Below are 21637 nucleotides of genomic sequence, written 5' to 3' on the forward strand. Positions count from 1 at the left end.
GTCGGACTTTACTACCAACATGTCGGGCAACGTTGTAGACCCTGAGGCACGCGACAAGTACCTCCTGCAAGGTACGTTGCAATTGACTGGAATCATCTTACGAAATGCTGATGATCTTTAGTGACGGCCGGACCATCCTACGATGCCTCAAAGCACGAACAGGTATCAGTCAACGGCGCTGAACCCACACACGTCGAGAGCGACCTAGTAGAAGCATGGATCCGCGTCCGAATCAAAGACTACCACGGCCTACCTCGTGGTTCGCCAGCTTCATCGTCTTACTTTGATCACCCACAGCATACCTCTGATAGATATTCCATCGCCTACTCATTCGTTCCCAAGCAGAACATGTCCGGCTCCGATCTTGTCATGGGCTTCGATTACGGCCACTCGATCAAACACCAGCTTCCACCAGGATTCAGGTACGCAATGAAGATAGCCACGAGTATGCTGGATCCCGGTCTTTACTCAGATGCATACTCTGACGAGCCGTATCTCTACGGACCCGCGCTATCAAGTTTCTTTGCCTTTCGCATTGGAGATCGGACGAGCGATGTATCAGCACAAGATCAACTCGCAAGTCTCAGTCAAGAAAGCGATGATGTGATCGAAGAAGGTGCATCGGGGAGTGGCAAAGAAGCGCGCAAAGCGTCGTCCATGCCTTCGAAATGGAAGAAGCGGCGGAAGTATTACCTCGATGAACAAGCCCTTTCAGCCTTTACGTTCGAGAAGGGCCGCATGTACCATGCCGATTTCTTCAACCCACATCTTGACTTTGCGAATTTCTCCTTGAGGTTACCCGGGTTTTCGATCAGTGTGGCCAAGTACGTGGATGAGAAGACGCATCATCTAAGATATGTACTTCGGAATCGAAAGACGGAGGAGGCACTTCTCGTGGTTTTCTTCAAGTTGCTGTTTGGCAAGGAATTAGATGACACGTTGGAGAAAGAGAAGAGGAGGGAGAGTGCGCCGCCAGCTGTGGCTGTAAATGATCAACCAAAGCCAGAACGGACACGCCACGATGAGCTGACGAAAGTACGTGCTGCTGAAGAAGCTGAAAGACGAGCTTCACGACCTCCTCCTTGGACGGGTCATGAGGAGTTGACAAAGGTTCGCGCTGCAGAGGAGGCCGAAAGACGGGCTTCGCAACCTGCGCCTCGCACTGTACAAAACGATAGTACACCACCCTCTGCAAAACCTACTCGTCAAGAAGGTTCAGCGTCTAGAACATCCGCTCAAGTTGATGGCGAGGCGCAAGAGGATCAGAGTTACATTGGCCAAGCAACGAGCGCGGCGACAAACCTTGCGAACTCAGTGGTGGCTGTATACGCAGCCTTGGGCTTCGGCAACTCATCATCTTCCTCGTCGGATTCCGAACCTTCAAGCAGGAGTAGCTCGGCGCAGCCAGTAAACAAGTCGATGGCAGCTGAGATCGACAAGATGGACGATGCAACGGTAGAGCAGTATTTGCGGGGCCGACACGGAAGTGTGTGATATCTTACATACGCATCGGTTCCTGGGCGATAGTTGGTATAATCTTGTAGTAATCAACATCTCAATGCTGCGTAGGTCTGTCGTCTTGATCTAACTGGTTGAATTTGAAATGAGCAGCACGCTACCTTAGTGTAATTGAGGCCGACCGTGGATCCGGATATGGGAATTCTTTAGCACCGGAGGATTGTGATTGTAACTTTGTCCACGCCGTTTCACGGGCTATAGCCAACGCCACAACGCTACCGTATGCAGCGCAAGGGTTCCATGGATTTAGGTTCCGTATAGAGTGGTGATGGGTACGGATGAAGTGCGACTGGATGATGTTTGGCGAACAGTCTTCTCGCACATCATTAGTTACTGCTCTATCAGAGAGAAGGCATCGCGACTGCTTCATCTGCGGCGCGAGCAATAAGCCCTACCGATATATGCGACGCGTGCTTCAGAACCTTGGAAGAATACATTGCCAGAAGCGTGGTAGAAAAACGATCAATGATTTGAACCGGAGAATACATTGCGCACGCCAGTCGGAACCCAGCCTAGCAAGCACGTGCGCGCTCGGCCCCGCAAGCATCTCGAAGCCGATGAAACTCCGACCTCGTCTCCTTGACACACGCACTGCACCACCCGCCATTCCAACGGCAACAATACACGCCCTCCCAACACGCGGCGCACTCAACCAGCAAGTGCAGTCGGGCCTAAGCATTTGGATGCGCAAGGGCTCACCCTAGCCCATCGGCAACATGCCTCCACCTGACAGATCAGCGTCTCGGAAACTTGCAGTTCCATGGCACTAGTCACGTTTTGACTCTGGCCTTGGCCCGTTCAAGCAGCCCAAAGCACGTTGCTTTCGCGCAGACACTGTTGCGGTCAGGTACGTACCTGATTCACCCGGCGTCAGTCGTCCCGCTCAGCTGCGGGTATCTGTGTTCCAGTACTCGATACCCTTGCGGCGCCCTTTTAGTGGCGCGGATTCATGCGTTGCCGGTGTGTATAGACTACCTTTATGTAGCTGAAAAAAGTCCTTCATAACGCCAAATGGGCTGGCGCCTTTTGCTGTACTACCAACCTTTTCACATGATCAGCTTTTCGACCGTCTAGTGTTTGTCAAGTCGGCCCGGAGGTCAATCTCAGCAACCATGATAAGCACTTGTTTGGACCTTGCGCTTTTGTGCCATCCTGTACTCGCTTTCCTCTCGATACAACGACCAAAGATGGCGGCTCCGATTTCGAAATGGCAGTACTTTCTTCTCAGCTTTCTTTCGCTGCTCGCTATTCGCTATGCGAGTACGACGAACGCGAGTCCTCAGGTTCCGGTCCTCCATGAAATCCAACAAGCTGTCGAGCAGGCTGTCTGCAAGACGGTTGACCAGCCAAACCCCATTGCGTCACAGTACCCATCAAATGCGACGGGAACGTTGAACGGCACAATCTCAGTTCTACCAATTTCACTGGATCTCGCACGCAGTCTCATCCCCTCGCAATACCGCATCTTGGAGCACGCATACCGCCATCTCCTCCCTGACTTCCCGGAAGGAATGTACCCAGCCCTTCTCCAGGCAGTCCACGACCATGGCGTACAAGCTTTCGGCTTTCAAATACCCGACTTCTCGGTACGATAATGCGCCTAACCTTAGATCGTGATCCGCGGTAGTAGTGCTAACTTTGACTAGCGTGGTGGCATCGAATTCCCATTCCTCGATCTCCTCGGCGATAATGCCACGTCCTTCAAGTGGACGCCATCGCTGGTTATGTCGGCTGAGAACGTCATTGCGCTGAAAGGCGCTGCGGATTACGGAATCAAGACTTACCCGTCGTTGTTCGAGCCTGCTTGCGATGCATACAGCGCGGTTCCCGACGCTAAGGAGCCTGGAACGACATCGTTCGAGGCGACGAGCGCTGAGGCTGGCGCCGCATCCATTAGCACACAGCTGTCACTTACGTCGGAGGAGAAGTACCCGCTGGGTTTCTTCATGAACGTCACCAACCAGGTCATGTTCGGCGACGGCAAGCAATGCGATAACATGATCCGTCTTTTCAACACCAGCTTGACAACAAGCCCCAACAAAATTGAGACTGTCAAGGGCACCGTCAAAGTCAGTGGTTTCCCACTTGAAAGCGAGCAGGAGTTTGAGTGCGCGTATGGCATCAGGTTTAGCTCGGCGTTCATCGAGAACAACTATCTGCCTTGCGAGAACTTCAGGAACTACGGCACTGCTTAGATGGTGATGGGGAAGATGATGTGTGGATTGCGCTTTTCTTTGGCGCGAGTACATGTTCTGAAGAGAGCACAGGATGTTGGGCGAATGCCCGCAAATAACGATACCCATTAAGCCACAGTGGCTAGCGAATACCCCCTTGGACTGTATATAGAATTCTAGAGGAATGCATTGGTGTATATACACATCGTTTGTCTTGTGCAATCGTCGACTTATCCGTTGTGGATAACTGAAACCCCAATTTGACATATTAATCAACCAAGAGCTGAGCGAGCCACATATATACGAAGAGGCCAGATTCGAGCTGGCCAAGGTCATGACAACGAGCATGCAGAGATATTTCGAGATCTGCGAATTTCTCATGCTGCGAATGCGGCTGACCATACAGCAAGTGGGTATATTCGATGCTTCTACGACTTACCTCGAAATGCGTATAGGCCGGAAAGTCGGGCTTATGGTGTGAGTTTACGAAATCAATAAGCGGTTCGTATCAGACATGTCATGACCAGGTCCAAATGTTGCGTGTCACATTGCAGAAACATGCCACAGAAAGCGCAACTCACCTGCGACAACGTATAGCAGGCGGGAAGGTCCCATCTCCTCCAAGTGGCCAGCGATCGCACAGAAATCCCTTGACGGTGGTTAGAAGCATGTCAGGTGCATGTTGGAGAAAAGCGTACATGTTCTGATTGGACTGTCTCAAGCTCATACGCCCGAATGGGCCTCCATAGTCGCCATTTGTTGTACAAGTACCGCCGTGTCGCGGTAGTCTTCGCATCAATACTGCTGTAAGCCGAACCTTTTGGGAATCGCATAGACACACCTTAACGCCAAATTCCAGGGATATTTACCAAGCGCCTCTTCTGCCTCCGCGACGACCTCCTCGTCCACCACGGAAGCCACCGCCACCGTATCCACCACCACCTCCTCCCCAACCTCCACCGCCGCCTCGGTCCATGTCGCCGCCGGAGGGAGCGTAGGAATTGCGGGGTGGCTGGCGGTCCTTGAGCTCCTTGGTCAGGGCTTCGTAGGACTTGCGCATTTGAGCATAGCCGAGATGCATCTTTCCGTAGAAGTGGTCTGCTAGACGCCGATCATTGTCAAGACGGCTGAGATACGCACCACATACGTCGCACACTTGAAGCTTCTGGTGTCCAGATGGACCTCCGGTGTCTGATAGAGCCCGAAGCTCCCTCTCGCGCTCCTCCTTCTCGGCTTTCTTGTAACGGACCTTGGTGAACTCTTGGACGGCCATGTTGACCATGCCTTCCTCACCCATGATTTGGATCTCGAGCATACCGGCGTCGATCGATTTGGTCAGTTCGTTGATCGCTTTGAGCTGTCGCGCGTGAGCAGATAGTGCAGGTCCCCTGGCCGGGATACTTACAAGAGCATTGGTCTGCCTGATCTCCTCAGGCGTCTTCTCCAGGCGGCGCTGGGCAGTGTCTATCTTGCGATTACAGCTGTCAATGTGATGCTGCATGTCGCGCATGTAGTCAAACTCGAATCCCCACTTGCGCTTCTGTTCCGCGTCTGCCTCCTGGTACTCGGTCCGGAGCGCCTCATTGTGCACCTTGGAACAGGGACCCAGTTCGTTCTTGGTGTTGGTGAAGAGGTCGTGGGGGCAGTTGCCTACGAGGTAGGAGCGACAGACCTTGGTGTCGTTGATGTTTAGCTGGGGCGCGCGCTGGTCGGTTCCGCTCATGAGCTGTTCGCCCATAAGCTGCTCTGTGTCGCGTTAGCATTGTGTTGTATTAGTAATAGTGATTTGGGGAGACCTACCAAGCAGCCTACGCGTCTCTGCGGCGGCCATGATGTGTAGATATTAGGAATGCGCGGTTGGGTCGTGATGTGGAGAGCTGCAAGGTGAGTGACAGCCAAAAGAAATCGCGACCGCGGCAGTGCCAAGTATCCACGCCGGGTGACCAATCACCGGTGGGGCGCCTTCACTCCACATGTCCGCCGCAACCCCAACATCAAGGGCCTATCGTCAGTCTTTCCGCTCACATTTCGCGTAGAGAGCGCTACGATGCTGCGATGCTCTCGTCTTTTTACTTTGTGTTGCTCAATGCCTTGATCGCTTTCGTCTCTGCGGGCGCCGACTACAGCGAGCGCCTCCTCCTGCGACCCCTTCCCCAGAACACCCTTCTGGCCTCTTTCAACTTCCGGAGCAACGAAAGCGCGACTGCATTCGAACAACAAAACTTCCGATACTTCCCACGATCCTTTGGTCAGATTCTGCAGCATGCGCACACGAGGGAACTACATTTGAGGTTCAGTGTTGGAAGATGGGATGCCGAGAACTGGGGACAACGGCCATGGAACGGCGCAAGAGAAGGAGGGACTGGTGTTGAACTGTGGGCTTGGGTTGAGGCTGATACTGAGGAGGAGTAAGTTCTCTATGGATGACAGGAAGGATTCACGCTGACCATAGCAGAGCATTTGCACGATGGCTGAAGCTTACCAACGCCTTGTCAGGCCTCTTTTGCGCCTCGATCAACTTCATCGATGCTACCAAAACCATACGGCCCGTCATGTCATTCGACCCCGAAGGCCAACACCGTAACTCGTCCAATCTTCACCTCCTCCATGGTACGCTACCCCACGAAGTCGTCTGCACGGAGAACCTTACACCTTTTCTCAAGCTACTACCGTGTAAGGGTAAGGCCGGTGTATCCAGCCTACTGGACGGACACAAGCTATTCGACGCCTCGTTCCAAACCATGGCCATCGATGTGCGGCCAACGTGCGAAGAGGGTAGCACAAGTTGCTCAATAGAGATGGAGCAAAGCGTAGACATGGTCTTGGACATTGCGCGAGCCAAGCGACCTAGAGACAACCCTATTCCGCGACCTCTACCCATCAATCAGATGGAATGCGATACCTCCAAGCCATACAATGGGCACGATACCTGCTATCCCTTGAACAAGGGCACCGAGCCCGCCTGGACACTGGAGGAGGTCTTTGGAAGACCGCTCAGGGGAGCCTGTCCACTCGCGGATCAGGCTGAGGGAGAAGCGAACAACGTTTGCATCAACTTGCCGCCAGAGCGCGAACTTGAGGTCAAGACAACAGGAGAGTTCACAGAGTCTAGACTAGCATCAGACACCCTCCGATGCTACAAGCTCCCCATCGGCGAAGACCTCGACCTCGTCCTACCCGAGCAGAAAATGAAAACCGGTCTTGTCCGTCCCGATCCTCTAGTCTTCGCGGCAAGATCCATCAACGGCCACGGCCAGGAACGCGGTAGTACACAGTCCGTCATCAAGAACCCGTCTACCACCAACGCAGTCGAGATAGTATACCTAGAGTCTCTGCCCTGGTTCATGAAGCCCTACCTCCACACGCTTCAAGCTGGCGTCGACACCACGGATGAAAGCCCAATCAAAGAGACCTACTACCGCCCAGCCGTCGACCGCAAGCGCGGCACCCACCTCGAGCTACGCATGGTCATCCCACCAGCCTCCAGCCTCACACTCACTTACGACTTCGAGAAAGCGATTCTGCGCTACACAGAGTACCCACCAGATGCGAATCGAGGCTTCGACGTCGCACCTGCTGTTATCCGTATTCTGTCACCGCAGTCAGGCGATAACAAGGGTATCTACGTTCGCACTACTTCGCTGCTTCTTCCTCTTCCCACGCCGGATTTCAGTATGCCGTATAACGTTATTATCTTGACTAGTACGGTTATGGCGTTGGGCTTTGGTAATATATTCAATCTGCTTGTTAGGCGCTTTGTGGGCGTGGACGAGGTGCCTACCATGGGTGCTGGAGGACTGAAGGGTATTATTATGGGGAAGGTAGCTAGACTTAAGGGTCTGTTGGGGATGGGCTAAGAATTGATAATGCACGAAGTTGTTCAACGATGTAAGCAATGCTGCCGTGGGTGTTTGTGACTTCATTTTGCGATCCAGTCATCGCGAGTCAATTGCGTACGCTGCCCGTTGGTGCTGACAGTTCAGAAACCTGGGCCCATTGTCTGCCTATCGACATCTAGAAACACTCAACCTAATATGGGAGTGGTGTACAGTAAACTGAGCACCGCATTCAACGCTAGACGCATTCCCTGCGCAGTAAGAAACACTTGCGAGATGCTTGAAATGCCATTCATCCCGCCGGAATCCTCGAATTTACCAAACGGACACGTAGTTGAGGCTGAAAGCTTGCAAGGTTGACATCGTCGCAAGGCTGGGCTGATCCCCGCATTGCCGACTCCGATGAGTGGACGCCATCTGCGGCAAGCGCAGAGCTGTGCTGCGCCTTCTTACAAAGTCTTATCATCTGCCCACTTTCCAGCCTTTCGCTTCGTCGCTCCTTCCATCTCTGTGTACGCCCGCCATGGCCGAAGTGGCCGGCACTATCGTTGGTGTGATCTCACTCTCAATACAATTATTCGATCAATTCTCCAAATACACAAATAGCGTCAAAGACGCAAGAAAGAGGGCTGAGCAGATAACTCGCGAACTGGATACGCTAGTGAACCATCTCGAGAATTTGGAAACAATCATCAGCAAGCTGGTCAACACTACGGCTATCGCATTAACCAAGACCAGTATCCATGAATGCGCACGCGCCATCGAAACGATTCGGGCAAGGCTTGGAGATGCGATCCCGGAAACGAGCTCCGGACGGTTCTGGTCCCGTTCCAGGAATGCTATCAAGCGACTGGCGTACCCCTTCAAGGAAGGCGAGATCAAGTACTGGAAAGATGTCTTGACTAGTATTCAGCAGAGTCTACAGATTGCGTTGCTTACATCGATGACGTAAAAGCCCCTTCGATCAGAGCTGCAGTGACTACCTGGCTAACTGTCTCAGTGATCAGCAGCAGCAATACTTCACGACTCTGCAGACACAGCTTAGTCAACTCTCGTTCGACACGGATTCCGGTATTCAGATGATTATCGATCAGCAGAGATACGCACAAAGTTCAGCCAATCGCTGTTTCATGTACGAGAACCGGTCGCCGAATCCCAGCCATCTCATGAGTAAGGGACTGTACAGTTCTACACAAACCCTTGTTGAACCTCATGTGCAGGTATGTGAGCTCCACTGCCAGGAACACCCTATGATTGAACATACAATCAGCGAGAACCGGGTTCCAGAGCCTAGCTGAACTTCAGTGTAGGCATCTCTAGCCCCCACTCTACTACCAATATCGGCAGTCGGGTTGGAAAATGAGATGGCATATTTACAGAGCTGTACGCAAAAGATGCGTACAAACTTCTCACGAGTGAGACGAAGGCCAGTCTCGACCTCCTGCACTTGCCGCGGAATCTTTCAGAAGCACCACATGTTGCGACGACCTGTGGTACTCTCCCTGGAAAGACAGTATCGTCATGATCGCTCGTGTCCATTCTGGCTACCCGAATCATGTGCGATAAACTTTAGCTTTGGCTTGATATTAAGCTATCTCATCTTCGGCCTGAAGCTCCGCATGCTGATAGTCTTGTCTGCAGGAGCTGGTACCTTCTCCTTAACGCCAAGTCTGACATGCAGCCAGATTGTCTCGGAAAGCTGTTCAGCTGCTTTCAAGGTCATTGCAACCATGACTAGCACTGACCCATCCAAAAGAGCAGTTCGCCATAACTTGGCAGAACTATCGAGGATCTTCCAATCGCGTGAATCATCGCCGCACGATCGTTTGGATAACGGACAGACCCTATTACATGTAAGTCAAGTGCGCCCTACACTGCTATCCGTGGCACCGCTAAATATTGTGAGTACTTGTGCTACCGAATCTCCCGGAGCGTATGGACGTTCCGTCCTAATGAAGTGGACGAATGGCGAAAAGTACTCAAACATCTTCTGTGTTACATGTCCTCTACCCATGCATCGGATACTGACGATCAAGGAAGGTTAGTATGCATGTCACAAAGAATCTGAGTATCGCTAAAGGAGCGACTATAGCACGTGCGTGGACCTTCTGTTGGGCGCCACAGATCCAGCCGATCACAGTTGGAATTTACTCGTGACAGATCTCCTACAGCATGACTTGAAGATATCTGGAAAATGCCAACACGAAGCTTTGTACGACAGCTACGGTTCTTGGGTAGCCATATCTTTCGATAGTTTTGCTGACCCATTCTTGGGTGTTCATGATGTCGCTTTGAGCGCGGCGTTGTTGAGGTCGGGAGATGATTTTGCGAAGGCTGTACAAGGAGATTATGCTAACTATGTTTGCGACGCAAACCATGCGGTAAAACTCTACAAGATGATGACACGCATGGGTTGGGTGCCTGGATGCAGGCATCTGCTTGACGCCGGATACGATTACATACCTCCACAGCACCAGACAGAACGGCCACACCTGCTCTATACTACCATCTATAACACCATCTTGAATGACGCTGTCGAGTCTCAGAATCTGGAAATGGTTCTTTTTTGGCTAGCAGTGCGCGATGACGCGGAGACATCACATCTTCCTTACATTGGCAGTTTGGAGGTTGCTATCGTTTACGCGTCCGGAGTATGTCAACAAAAAGACATCGCAAACATTCTTGTGGCACACCTAGTCGAACAAAGACGTCGTATTCAAGAGATAGTAGAAGACTTGGGTATTCAAAGTTCATGCGCCATGCGCTCAAATGGCCTGCTTGACACGCACGCTATCTGCACGTTCGACGCGATCGAGAATCAGTGCTACAAAATACCGCCATCTCTTCGTCCATATCGATTCAGCGTATACAACATCGCGAGGCTTTACAGAGAACATCAAGCGGTCTATGGTGGTTCAAGCAGCTCTGTGTGTACACTGCAGATGCTGTACGACGCCGGTTTTAAAGACATCCAAGGAGATTCATCGTCTTGCGACCACCACACATACTGTTCCCCGTTGATATTTGCGATAACGATGTATCGGAGATTTGACCTTCACCACAAATCGTCCGAGGGATTTTTCAGGATTGTGGATTGGTTTCTCTCAAGAGGAGCGAGGCTTACCGAGTGCTGGCCAGGTTCTGAAACTACAGCATTGCATTGTATGGGTGCAAAAGCAGCCCTACTCACATGGAAAACGCCGCTGAATAATTACTGTCTAGGCAGAATTACGACAATGCTTCAACACCGCATTTTCGATAGATGCGAGTGTAGTTGTAGCACATATGGCTGCACTGGTATCACATCTTTCTGGAAGGGCTCATATCGATTTGACGTCGGATACATGGCAGAAATCCAGGAATTGATGAGGCCGGAGAACGGAGTGAAGGTTACACCTTCGAGTCATCAGCGTATAGGTCGCTGGGAACTTGAACGTTTTGTGCACTGCATTACAGTGTCATCAAGAGGGAATGAGAATCGCTGGATCGTTGCCGAGTTCATACGCCTGTTCATCTTCTCGCTACTAGGCATACGCCATGCATGCTGTAATATCTACAACATCGAACACCATGGAGAGCCAAATTTGGAACGCCAGCCTCTACCAAGATACCCTCTAGACAAGTTGGAACGTCTCGCAGTAGAAGATCAACATCTTGAGGTAGTGTTGGAGAAGATGGTGGTCCGTTTTGATTCCCAGTATAACGCACACACAGGGACCATTCAGAGCTTTGTTGATGAGATGCTGCTACCACAGGTCAAAAGTGAACTCGACAGGTTGAAAGAAGAAGATAAGGTTGTATTCAATATGGGGAGACAAGCTTTGGGTGTTGCCATGCTAGATTGAGATTCCAATGAGTATGACTCGATGTCTGCCTCACTGTAGAGCGCAGTAGAAATTGAATGTAACGTGTGTTCTAAGCGGCGTATTCGCCCCTTGCAGCCAGGTGGGAGTGGCTGAAATAGTAAAGGGCTTATTCTTTGTGTGTACATTCTTATCTCGTCGTCTGGGAGTGCGGATGAGCACGTGTGAATGATGCAGTACACATACGCATCTTCCCTACGAGGCTGTGCTATCTCAGCCCAGTGGTCAACCTCGCGTGGAAGACGAATCATAGAGCTGAAGAACGCCACAATTAGGCAAACACATTGCCAAGTCTTGCTCCAAGCCCGAGTACAAATACACATGTGCCCGACCCCTTTGAGCTCACACTTTCACGCTCACTCTGCGATCTATAGCTCTTGATATACAAACCTACGACTTTGCAACCCCTTTACATTGACCAAATAAGGCTTAGACGTCTTTCTCATTCCCCAGTTTCACGGAGATGGATGAATACATAGGCGCTGGCTCAGGCAGCGGAATAACGAGCCATCGACACGCCATACCTGGTGGCATCCTAGACCCCCAACTGTTATTGCGCGCATCCGCTAGTAATGCCGTTACGAGGCTTGTAGTACAGTATGTTGCATTCCTACCGTTATTGTGTCAAGAGCTGATACTCAAATTTGCAGTAACACGAGACCAGGTACATACCTAAATTCCAAAAAGGAACCGGGGTCGCTACAAAACGTCTCGTTATCGGAGGGGTTCGTTACATGTAAAGGCGAACAGGTGTGGTATTGTTGTATGTGTAGTGATGGGCCAATGTCTGGTTGGCAGGAATTCTGCGTAGTATGCGGCCATCAAAGATGTTCCGCTTGCAGAGTGGATTCCTATTAACGATACGGTTTGACAATGTTCCGCATACAGAATCAGTCAACCTTGAGGAGGGCAAATTGAGTTTATGCTAGCGTGGTGGAAGTAGAGTGCGCAAAATCACGTATGCAACTAAACCTACATAGCTCAGAATGAGGAGACATATATTGTGAAGGCAAAGGTCATGTTCTGTGTCGTAGCTCGTCAAAGTTGAACAATACGAATACCTTCAGGCTGTGGCATAAGTGAGACGCAACATCTCAGGTTCCTCGAGCTTTCAGTAGAGCAAGTAGACAAACGAATCTCATTACAAAATAATACAAGCCTACAATTCAGACCATCATACCAGCTCACCGCTAAAAGGGGTATATCCACTACAAAAAAGAAGACACGCATCACACAACCACAACCACGCCCACCACATCTAATGAAACAGATCCTGAGCCGCAACAGCAGTCGCCTGCGCCTTAGCAGCCTCATTCGCCGCCGCCATAGCAGCCGAAAGATCATTATCAACCTTCTGCTGCGAAGAACTATCAGGACGGTTATTATCACCCGTTCCTTCTCGTTCTCCCACTGCGGCAGCAGCGAGATGTTGCAGGCCGGCCATGTTGGGTTCGAGCGCGGGGCTGGCTTGCTCGGGACCGGTGTAGGGAGGTGTGGAAGACTTCTTCTTGTGGAGTAGGTCGCCGATTGCTGTTTCCCAGCCTAGACCGTCGGAACTGCGGTGTATGATTTGGCCGTTTGATAGCGCGTCGCTCATTTCTTTGATGGTTGCGCTTGCTTCTGCTTTTAGTTCGCCTCGGTCGTTTAGTTCGGTGAGGGATGTGGCGACTAGGGCGGCGAAGATGTGGTGCAAGGGAGTGATGGCGCCACTCATGAGGTTACTGAGCAGGTCTTTGGTGACTTCGAGGACCTCGGCAGAAGGCAGATTCTGGCCTGAAAGTCGCGCGATGAATACTCTGAGATACTGGTGCGCCAGATGAGGGGGCGAATTACTCGTCAAGGTGGTCAGGTCGATGGACTGTTTGATTTCATCTAGTGCTCCGTTGAGGTACTCTGACTCCGTGGTTCCGGGTTTGAGCGCGGAAAAGGCGAAAGGAGCTGCTGGGTCAACATTTGGGATGCTTCCTGCGCGATTGACGTAGGCTATGCGGCCAACGAGTAGGGCAACACCTGATGAAGATTAGTCTCGGATAGTCATCAATGGAAAGAGCTTGCACTTACGAGCGAGATAATAAGCGACTTCACCCAGGGCTGAGTAATCGTCTCGCGAAAGTGTTCCAGAGTATCGTCGAATCATCATGTCCGTCGATTGACTAGACGCGTGGAAACGGTCTATGATCAACGCAGTCCAATATACGCGGCGAGCTGTCTGATACACTTCGAGATCTTGTTCTTTCAGTCCAGCCAACGTTCTGGCATCATTTATTCCGACATCTGCAATGCATGCTGAGACACGGGCGAGCAGTCCAGTAGTACTACCTATAATGCTTGGGCCAGGCCTGTCAGATGCTGCGGCAAGCAGAATCAGTGACTGGCAGTACACCAAGTGGTTATAGAACCGTCGTGAGCTATCCGTGTCATGAAGACAATAGTTTGCCGCGTCGACTGAAGTAAAGCACTGTTGTAACAGCTGATTAAGACTGATATCGATAGGTGGCAGAGCCTTCGAGGCGATGGACCGGATACATCCTTCTAGTACGAGGAAGAACGTCTCTCGCAGCTTCGACGGACAGTTTGTAAGGCGGTTTAGTTGTGACTCGTGATGTGGCAGAACAGGCAACGTGGGATGAATGATGTTGTAATACCTGAGATATGGTTTAGTGTCTGGCAAAATGCACATGTGCGGGTATACGTACGCTTTGAGAATCTCTTCATGAGAGCCTGTGATGAGACTCCCGCCCAAACTCATTTCTCCAAAAGAGGTACGACGGTTGCCATTGAGCGACGAGTCTTGATCACCTAAAACAGGCAGACCATGTGCGTCTACAGATCCACCATTGCCGCGATCCTGTGCGGACCAGTTAGGCCGGCTGAATGCCTCGTGGAACCCGTCTGTCATGGAATGAGTGCGCTGGCGCTTGAACTGTGGTGGACTCTGAGTATCAGGAAACGGCTGATCACCCAACGTTCCGAAATCGAAGTTATGCGACTGCGCCGGAGGATGGTGAATCTGGCTTTCGAGCGAATTAAGCCGGTCCGCAAGTTCTTTGATATAACTGGAAAGTGTTAGCAGGCTCGCCAATCTGCACACAATCCACATACCCTTTGCTCGGGCCGCGCTTCATAGGCTGACGGCTGAACTGACAGCGGGCTCCAGTCCGTTTGCAACTTGAGCAAGCTTCTGGACCATTCTCGCTGGTCGCATCGCATCGAATCTATCCAGCGTAAGCGCATGTTGTACAGGAAGGGAGGTATCGCGTACCTTCTTCCTTCGGCATTCGTCGCAGGCGCGTGAGACTTTGGAGCGTTTGCGATTCGGGTCGTTGGGATCGTACGGGTCGTGGTGTCCGTCCATATTCATGACATGTTGCGCCATTTGCTGTGGAGAATGCGTAGGGCGCGTTGGACCTGCGAAATGCGGATGCGCGCCCATTGCAGGCCCCATGTGAGCCATCTGCTGGTACTGAGGCTGCTGGGGACCGACTGGGTGCATCATGTCTCCACCGTCGCGTAGCTGCTGTAGGTTCTCCTGTAGGCGCAATTCGGGGTCAGTCAACTGGTGTTGCTGCGCGGGTGGTGTGCCATTCTGGTTCGCGTATTGGCCTGGCCCTCCTCCCATCTGCGTATCTGAGTCCCCGTAGCCAGCCATTTTTCAGCGCGTCGAATTCGAGATTGCAGGTAGAAATGTCGTTGGTATTTATCCAGAGCACCGGTCCGGTGTTGTTGCGCGATCGCGCGCGAGGTTCTGGCGTTGGAAAGCGAGAGGAGCGTGTTGTGTAAGAGGCCGCCGAGGAGAGTTGTGCGAGCTTTGCGATTTTTGCGCTAGCGTGAACCATGGCAAGAGGGAGCAGGTCCTCATGGCCTTGGATGAATGGGAAAGTGACAACAACATTATGGTGGTTGTCGTTTTCCTAAGACATGGGAGATGTTATCTGCTTGCAGCGTGGATCGGAAGCTACTAACTGGTCGGTGACGACGTCGCTGTTGGATTATCTTTTCACCGTACGCGCTCCGGGCGGCCAGTGGGAGCACCATGCACAGCCATCATCAGAAATGCCCGCACACTGCAACCGATGATGAATAGCATTATGGATGTCAAGAGACTGCTGAATTAGCCATATTTTTCTGCTGCCTCCGTACTGTTGCTGCGCGATATTGACCTTGTCCTGTCTATCATGCGCTGATCCATAGGTGTTCAGATGGTGGTTTTAGTGCCGACTTACTTGGGTCACCACACACTACAACGAGCTTGCCTAAAAAAGTCTCCGGTGCACTTGGACACGTTGAGCAAGACGTTCAACAATTTCGAGCCATTGGTGGGTACGCAGTCTGGAGAATCACCGTATCATATGATATACGTACACCTGTTCACGGGTCACCATTATGTACAAGGCCAGTGCATACCGAATCCGAAGTCGTTCAATGTCAGATGCTGTAATTACTCCGGCTCTCGTAGATTAGCGCTACCAGAGTTCCACGAGACGATCAACCACTTGACGGCTGGCTGCAGCGTCAAGCGTAAGATCACCAGGATCTCCCGTATAAGAGCGGTGCAATACACCGACAGAGTATACCCCACGGAGAAGCCATGGGGTCCCGTTTCAAAAACATTATGCCAACGCTGTGCCCAGTGGTCCCAAGGGCTAGACGCTCTGTTCGATCTAAATTCCATTTGTCCCACAAAAGGTCAAATTCGTGTCGTCGGGCTAGCGCTCCCTGGGCCGGAGGATTCATGTGAGATATACAAGCGGGCACTGTACCTGAGAGTAATGGATAGGCTTGCTTCCGGTTCTATATGTACTGGACGCTATCGACGCAGACAATAGTGATGATCTCCACTTGGCAACGGGCGACGGATGCTTCGAGTTACGGCCGTCGCGGTAAGGGAAACATGCTGACTCGACAAGCGAATCGCGTCCGCAATGAAACATGCCGTGCGTGGAGTCCCGCATGATTAGAGGCGGGCTGGCGAGGCCAGCGCAGCACAGGAGCAGGCTCCGTCGCAGGCGTCGTAGGCGTCCGGTGTGGATCGCGACGGCGGCGGGCTGGCGGATGGCAGGATTCATGCGGTGAGAAGGTGCTGCTGGCTCGCACCTGCACCTGCGCTTGCACTTGCATGCAAGTGTGGGATTCCCGCGCTAGCCCGAAGGAGCCGCCGTCATGATGGCTGATCGCGCTTGCTTCGAGCGTCGAGGTCTGAGCGCACTTGCCGATGACGCTAAGCCCCACAGCCAATTACACGCCGCGCAGGGCCGTGTGCGTTCCTCTTAACCTGTTCCTCCCGCTCGCTCTCTTCCCTCTCATCACTACCTCACCCGCACAACACCACATAGTATACTGGTCTGGTCGTTCCCAAGGAGCTCCGTCTAACGCTTTCGGCCAGCGCCTCTTGCGCTCGGTTCCCCTTGATCTCCCACTCCACTCTCCACTCCATCCTGTCGTCCTCGGTCTCATTCCCCGGCGTTCACGGTTACAAGTCAGCATACCATACCATTGCCCAAGATACCCTCTGGCGTTTGAACTAGCTTCTCTTGAATCCTACTATTCTTCCCTGTATCTTTACCCAGACGCTCACACCGCGCGTGTGGCTTTATTTCGTCATTTTTCGCCGCTTCTAGCCAGTTGGCTCCCTGGACCGCTCCTACCCAGCTGCTCGTAGCCAGCTGCGACGACCGCACTCGGCCGTTATCGCCCCGGTATGCCTGTTATCGATGGCGAGAAATGGGCTTGCTCGTCCTGCATCAAGGGCCACCGTGTGAGCGGTTGCAACCACACTGGTATGTCGCCCAGTGCGACGCTTCACAACCTTACAGTGCTAATTTCGTCTTGAAGATCGAGATCTCCACCACATCAACCCCAAGGGTCGTCCTGTCAAGCAATGCGAGCACTGTCGCGGTGCGCGCAAGTCCAAGTCTCATCACGCCAAGTGTGATTGTGGCGACAAGAAGGACAAGGACTTGCACAAAGACAAAGGCGACGCGAAGAGTGAGCTCACATCTGGCTTGGCCGTCCCCGACATCTCTGACGTTACTCTAGCTCACGACAACCGCTGCCAGTGCCATTCCGGCGGCAAGTGCTTGTGTGGCACCAAGAAGGAAGAGATCGATCTCAAGATCGACACTACCCGGCAGACGCTCCACGACGCTCGCGCGAAACCCAAGTTGACTGCGACGCACTCGGAGAGCCACTTGACCGTCTTCGCAAACGGCCACCACAAGCCTTGCCATCGCAACAACAACTCGGCCCATGTCTCTGGCCTTCCGTACAAGATTCCTCGTCCGCATACGCTACACGGCCATGCCGCCTTCTCCGCTCTCTCGCAAGAGAAGAGTACTCGCAGCAAGCCAGAACCGCAAGCTACCCGCTCTATGGACACGCTCTCGTTATCGAACAACGACTTCCACACCATGTTCGGCTCTACACAGCGCTGTGCCGACAAGTCGCCGACTCCCAACGTCGGCGGTAGCCTCGACACATTCGGTTTCAACGAGATGTTCAGCAGTCAGCCCGGCGTCTTTCAACAAGACGGCGAGTCTCCCAACAGCAACGTCAGCGACACGTTCTCGAACCAGTGGCCATGGATAGCCAACAGTGTAACACCCGTGAACAGTACGTTCGGTCTGGGCAGCCTGTCCACCTCGCCATCGCAAGATTGCCTACCAAACATGGATAGCGACTGGTTGACAGCATCTGCTGGTTTCGACCACGTCTGGTCTGCTACTGATCTCCCGCTGGACCCTAGCAAGTTCAACGACGACTTGGCGCAGCCGATCTCACACAGCGGAGAGTCCAAACTGAGCGGTCCCGGCCTTACTGTAGCGTCGTCTGCGCACTCGGAAATTGGAGAGCCAGCCCTCTTCGGTGACTTGGACTTCAAAGCCCCTCAGTCGGCTGCCAGCGAGTCGCTCTTCTGGGAAGATACCCCTGCGTATCGCTTTAGCACTGCCGTACCGAGTGAATCCGTCAACGCGCCCATGCCAATGGCCACTACGGCACCCATGCCGAACATGCTTGGCTTCGATCCTATCTACGCCAAGAGCATGACTGCTGCGCCAGCAACTATGACGAGTACCGCCTCGCCTGACTTTGCCGACACAGCCGCCCTCTCGATGCCTAGCAATTTCGAAGATGTTGTTCCCATGGACCCATGGCCTATAGATCAGACCAATGGTGCTTTCAACGCGATGAACAATTTTGATCTATCTTACACCAACAACGGTTGGTTTTAGACGCCTGCGAAGGGACAGCCAGCTCTTGCAGCTACTGTCGCTTTTGATGACGCCATGATTGATGACGCTGCTGGTGCGCGATGATACCAACGCCTAGGCGATCTCTATTCATATCTTCTTTTAGTCTTCACGACTACCCTTTTGACTATCGGTCGCCTGTGTATATTTTATGACCTGGCCCGAACCATTCGCTTGATGTGCGTTTGAGGCCGTTCTACATAGATCGCCGCCATCACTGTTTGTTGCATTTGAGTGTTGAACAAGCAAGCATACGTATATACAATGGGATGGATTTGGGTGGTGATTTCAATGCTTGGGCGGTTTGCCCGTGGGGGTTTCGCAAAAGTATAGACGGAGCCTTTGGCGTTCTGACGTCTGGCTCACAATGAAATAAGAAAGTAAAACAATTCTGCGTCCTCATGTGCTCTTCATCGTCAAGTTTCATCCTCAATTGAGGCATCTCAACGGACCCCTCAGGCATCGTCGAGTGACGTCCTTGAGTCGCAGCTTGCAGGGCGTGCCGCACGGCCGCAAGGTTCGCTTTCATCCTCCACCAATTGGCGGGGACGCCTTACCAACGAATTTTCAGGGTTCCCGAGGCGCCTCGCCCACGCCCTGCATGGCAGAGATTTTCGCTGACATTCCAAGCATCCTTTTGATCGGTCGACAGGGATAGGCTATCTCCCAGCAAAACCGTGATTAACCTTTTGGACGCGCATGCTCTGTCAAGATCCCACGTTGCGGTCGACCTGCACCAAAGGACGATGAGGTGCGTGGATGATCGGCGACAGATGTAACATCACTACGTCGTCTCACGGGATGCGCGACTTGAGCGCTACGCCAGCGCTCGCGGCGGCTGCGATTGAATCGACGTGATCACTCGCAATGCGACGCACTGCACAAGAGCATGTGCCGGGACGGCCTCGGTGGCATCCAGGCTATGTGGCTATCAAGGCTAAACACCGATCTCTGTCGCAACCACCTTGTCGTAGCTCCTGGGACGGCTCAGTGACTATCCGCACAGCGCGGCAAAGTCAGTCAATTAGCTAGGCGCATCGCACTGCACCGTCAGGAAAGCTAAATCAGCAGCATGACCACGAGCATGTCATCCCACTTACGAGCCTGCTGCTTGCGGATGCGTTCACAATCCGGCGCCCGCTGCACAGCACAAACAAAGAACCGCTGTTTGTGTGTGTTGTGCATGCCAATGCCCAGTGCACAGCCTCCCTTTTACGCTTCTTTACGAACCGCCAGAGTGGGAGGTGTGCAGTGGGCGTTCTGGCGAACCAGATGCGGGCAAGCTGGGTGTGCTCACGCGTTTTCGTAATGGGGGCGGATGCATACTTCCTCACGATAGTGCTAGCCTGCCGTTTCCATTATGATCCCAACAAATGAACCAAGAGTGAAGAAGTGTTGTAGTAGTTCTTCACGGGAATGGAGAGGTAGCTCAGCTTAATAACAATGTTTGCTCGAACCGAGCTTTCGAGATAATCACTCATCGCGAACTTGCAACCGCAGCGGTGCCCTCTCTCTTGCCTTCGTAACGAAGCAAGCGTTCCAATAGCGAAAATCACGCACGCATGCAATGCATCTATAGACTTTCGCATATGTAGCCGCGGACAATCCCGCCTAGCGAACTGAACTTCCTTCTCGAGAGTCGCGGCATAGCGATATGTGAAGGTTGTATGGAACATATAGACGCTATGCGTCGCATCGCTTGCATCATGATACCTTTTCCCGCGGGTTTTCGGGCGTTCGCAGACTGCGTGGACTTTGCGGGGTCTGGTGGAAGAACAACAGCTCATTGGCGCTAAGCAACCCCGTCCAGAATGTCAGAAGACGAGCGCGCTCTGTTGGACACCATCTTGAAGGTTCTGGTGGTTCTCACATGAATGCAGACGTACGTCAGTCGACCTCAAGGACCCTTCCTTCAGACAAGGCAAGATCGTCGATCCCTGAATCCCCTACCTTCGGCATCGGCCGTCGGTACTGCTGTCTGTCTGCTGTCGCACCTGTCGCACACGCTTCTCTATCGGACCTTTCGGCAGGACCCTGAAAACTTGCCCTTGTTCTTGACCCTGGCGTCTCTCTGACACCCGTTCAAAATGATGTCAACGTCTCGTGTTTGTCCTTCGCGTTCTTCGAACCGAGGCAGAGAAGCAAGCGAAGAGACAACGAGGTTCCACCGTTCCACCGACTTTTTCCCCTTTGGGTAATACAGCCAGTTGGATATCGCGATCGCCAACGCCGACAATGATTCAGTTTTTTTTGCGAGTTGGAGTTCGCGCGTGGCTGTATTGTGGGGGTTGTGGGGGTGCGGAATCATCTGCTTTTACGGTATTTCGCTGCGCTACGGATCGAGTGCAGTTTACTGGTGAGAAGAAGAATGAGGCGGAACATGCCCGGGCAGCTGCCATCGCAGCGTTTCGCGTACAATACCCAGGTAAGAGTAGTTCGCGATTGTGATTGCAAGCAACACGAGACACGACGTCATCGCCCACGAGGTCGGTTGCTAATAACCGTCTCATTTCCGAGCGTAGACATGGGGATCAGCTGTCGGTAAGCAAGTCCCCGGATATGCTGTGAACACTAGTTCAACGTTATGCTCCGGTGCTGAGGTGCAAGGTTCGGATGTAAGTCATCAATCACATGCACGGCGGAGAGTTTCCGCTTCACCCTGCATGCAGCTGGCGAGTCGATCGTTGGAATGTGACGGTCAAGCTTTCTTTTGGTTGCACGTTGCACGGCGGGATTGGTGGCGCGTTTACCGCGTGTAGGTGTCGCATGGATGGGAATGGCGGTGTCGATGCTGGAAAAGTAAGCTGCATGGCGCAAACAAAGGGGTGTACGCTTGAGCTTGGTCGAGTATCGATGCATTGAAAACGGGTTTACTGGCGGTGTGGTGTACTCAGTGTACGCGTGTGTGCAGAAAAGGAAGAGGAGAATGGTTCAGATGATGGGTGTCGTGAAGGTAATCGATCAGAAGAAGGGAAGATGCGCCTCTGAGGAAAGCGATA

The 21637-nt window shown here is 52.5% G+C and overlaps 7 protein-coding genes across 7 annotated transcripts; 5 read left to right on the forward strand and 2 right to left on the reverse strand.

Moving 5' to 3' along the window:
* Positions 1 to 19: 19 nt before the first annotated feature.
* J4E86_005960 (uncharacterized protein) lies at positions 20 to 1494 on the forward strand (the record flags this gene model as incomplete). The annotated part of the gene is made up of 2 exons (XM_051446491.1): positions 20 to 71; positions 122 to 1494. 2 exons carry the CDS (start codon positions 20 to 22, stop codon positions 1492 to 1494), a joined length of 1425 nt encoding a protein of 474 aa, XP_051302066.1.
* Positions 1495 to 2705: 1211 nt separating this feature from the next.
* J4E86_005961 (uncharacterized protein) lies at positions 2706 to 3713 on the forward strand (the record flags this gene model as incomplete). The annotated part of the gene is made up of 2 exons (XM_051446492.1): positions 2706 to 3104; positions 3165 to 3713. 2 exons carry the CDS (start codon positions 2706 to 2708, stop codon positions 3711 to 3713), a joined length of 948 nt encoding a protein of 315 aa, XP_051302067.1.
* Positions 3714 to 4557: 844 nt separating this feature from the next.
* On the reverse strand, positions 4558 to 5523 carry J4E86_005962 (uncharacterized protein; the record flags this gene model as incomplete). The annotated part of the gene is made up of 3 exons (XM_051446493.1): positions 4558 to 5049; positions 5098 to 5438; positions 5493 to 5523. 3 exons carry the CDS (start codon positions 5521 to 5523, stop codon positions 4558 to 4560), a joined length of 864 nt encoding a protein of 287 aa, XP_051302068.1.
* A 224-nt stretch (positions 5524 to 5747) lies between these two features.
* J4E86_005963 (uncharacterized protein) lies at positions 5748 to 7549 on the forward strand (the record flags this gene model as incomplete). Its single annotated transcript, XM_051446494.1, has 2 exons — positions 5748 to 6100; positions 6148 to 7549. 2 exons carry the CDS (start codon positions 5748 to 5750, stop codon positions 7547 to 7549), a joined length of 1755 nt encoding a protein of 584 aa, XP_051302069.1.
* A 502-nt stretch (positions 7550 to 8051) lies between these two features.
* J4E86_005964 (uncharacterized protein) lies at positions 8052 to 8826 on the forward strand (the record flags this gene model as incomplete). The annotated part of the gene is made up of 2 exons (XM_051446495.1): positions 8052 to 8476; positions 8529 to 8826. 2 exons carry the CDS (start codon positions 8052 to 8054, stop codon positions 8824 to 8826), a joined length of 723 nt encoding a protein of 240 aa, XP_051302070.1.
* A 3823-nt stretch (positions 8827 to 12649) lies between these two features.
* Positions 12650 to 15040, reverse strand: J4E86_005965 (uncharacterized protein; the record flags this gene model as incomplete). Its single annotated transcript, XM_051446496.1, has 5 exons — positions 12650 to 13401; positions 13453 to 14036; positions 14088 to 14447; positions 14494 to 14606; positions 14654 to 15040. The coding sequence occupies 5 exons, from the start codon at positions 15038 to 15040 to the stop codon at positions 12650 to 12652; spliced, it is 2196 nt and encodes a 731-aa protein (XP_051302071.1).
* Positions 15041 to 17089: 2049 nt separating this feature from the next.
* On the forward strand, positions 17090 to 18620 carry J4E86_005966 (uncharacterized protein; the record flags this gene model as incomplete). The annotated part of the gene is made up of 3 exons (XM_051446497.1): positions 17090 to 17168; positions 17224 to 17376; positions 17428 to 18620. 3 exons carry the CDS (start codon positions 17090 to 17092, stop codon positions 18618 to 18620), a joined length of 1425 nt encoding a protein of 474 aa, XP_051302072.1.
* Positions 18621 to 21637: the final 3017 nt, after the last annotated feature.

This window comes from Alternaria arbusti, assembly GCF_024043155.1.
Source record: "Alternaria arbusti strain BMP 1465 chromosome Unknown scaffold_7, whole genome shotgun sequence".
In the NCBI taxonomy this organism is placed as follows: Eukaryota; Fungi; Ascomycota; class Dothideomycetes; order Pleosporales; family Pleosporaceae; genus Alternaria; species Alternaria arbusti.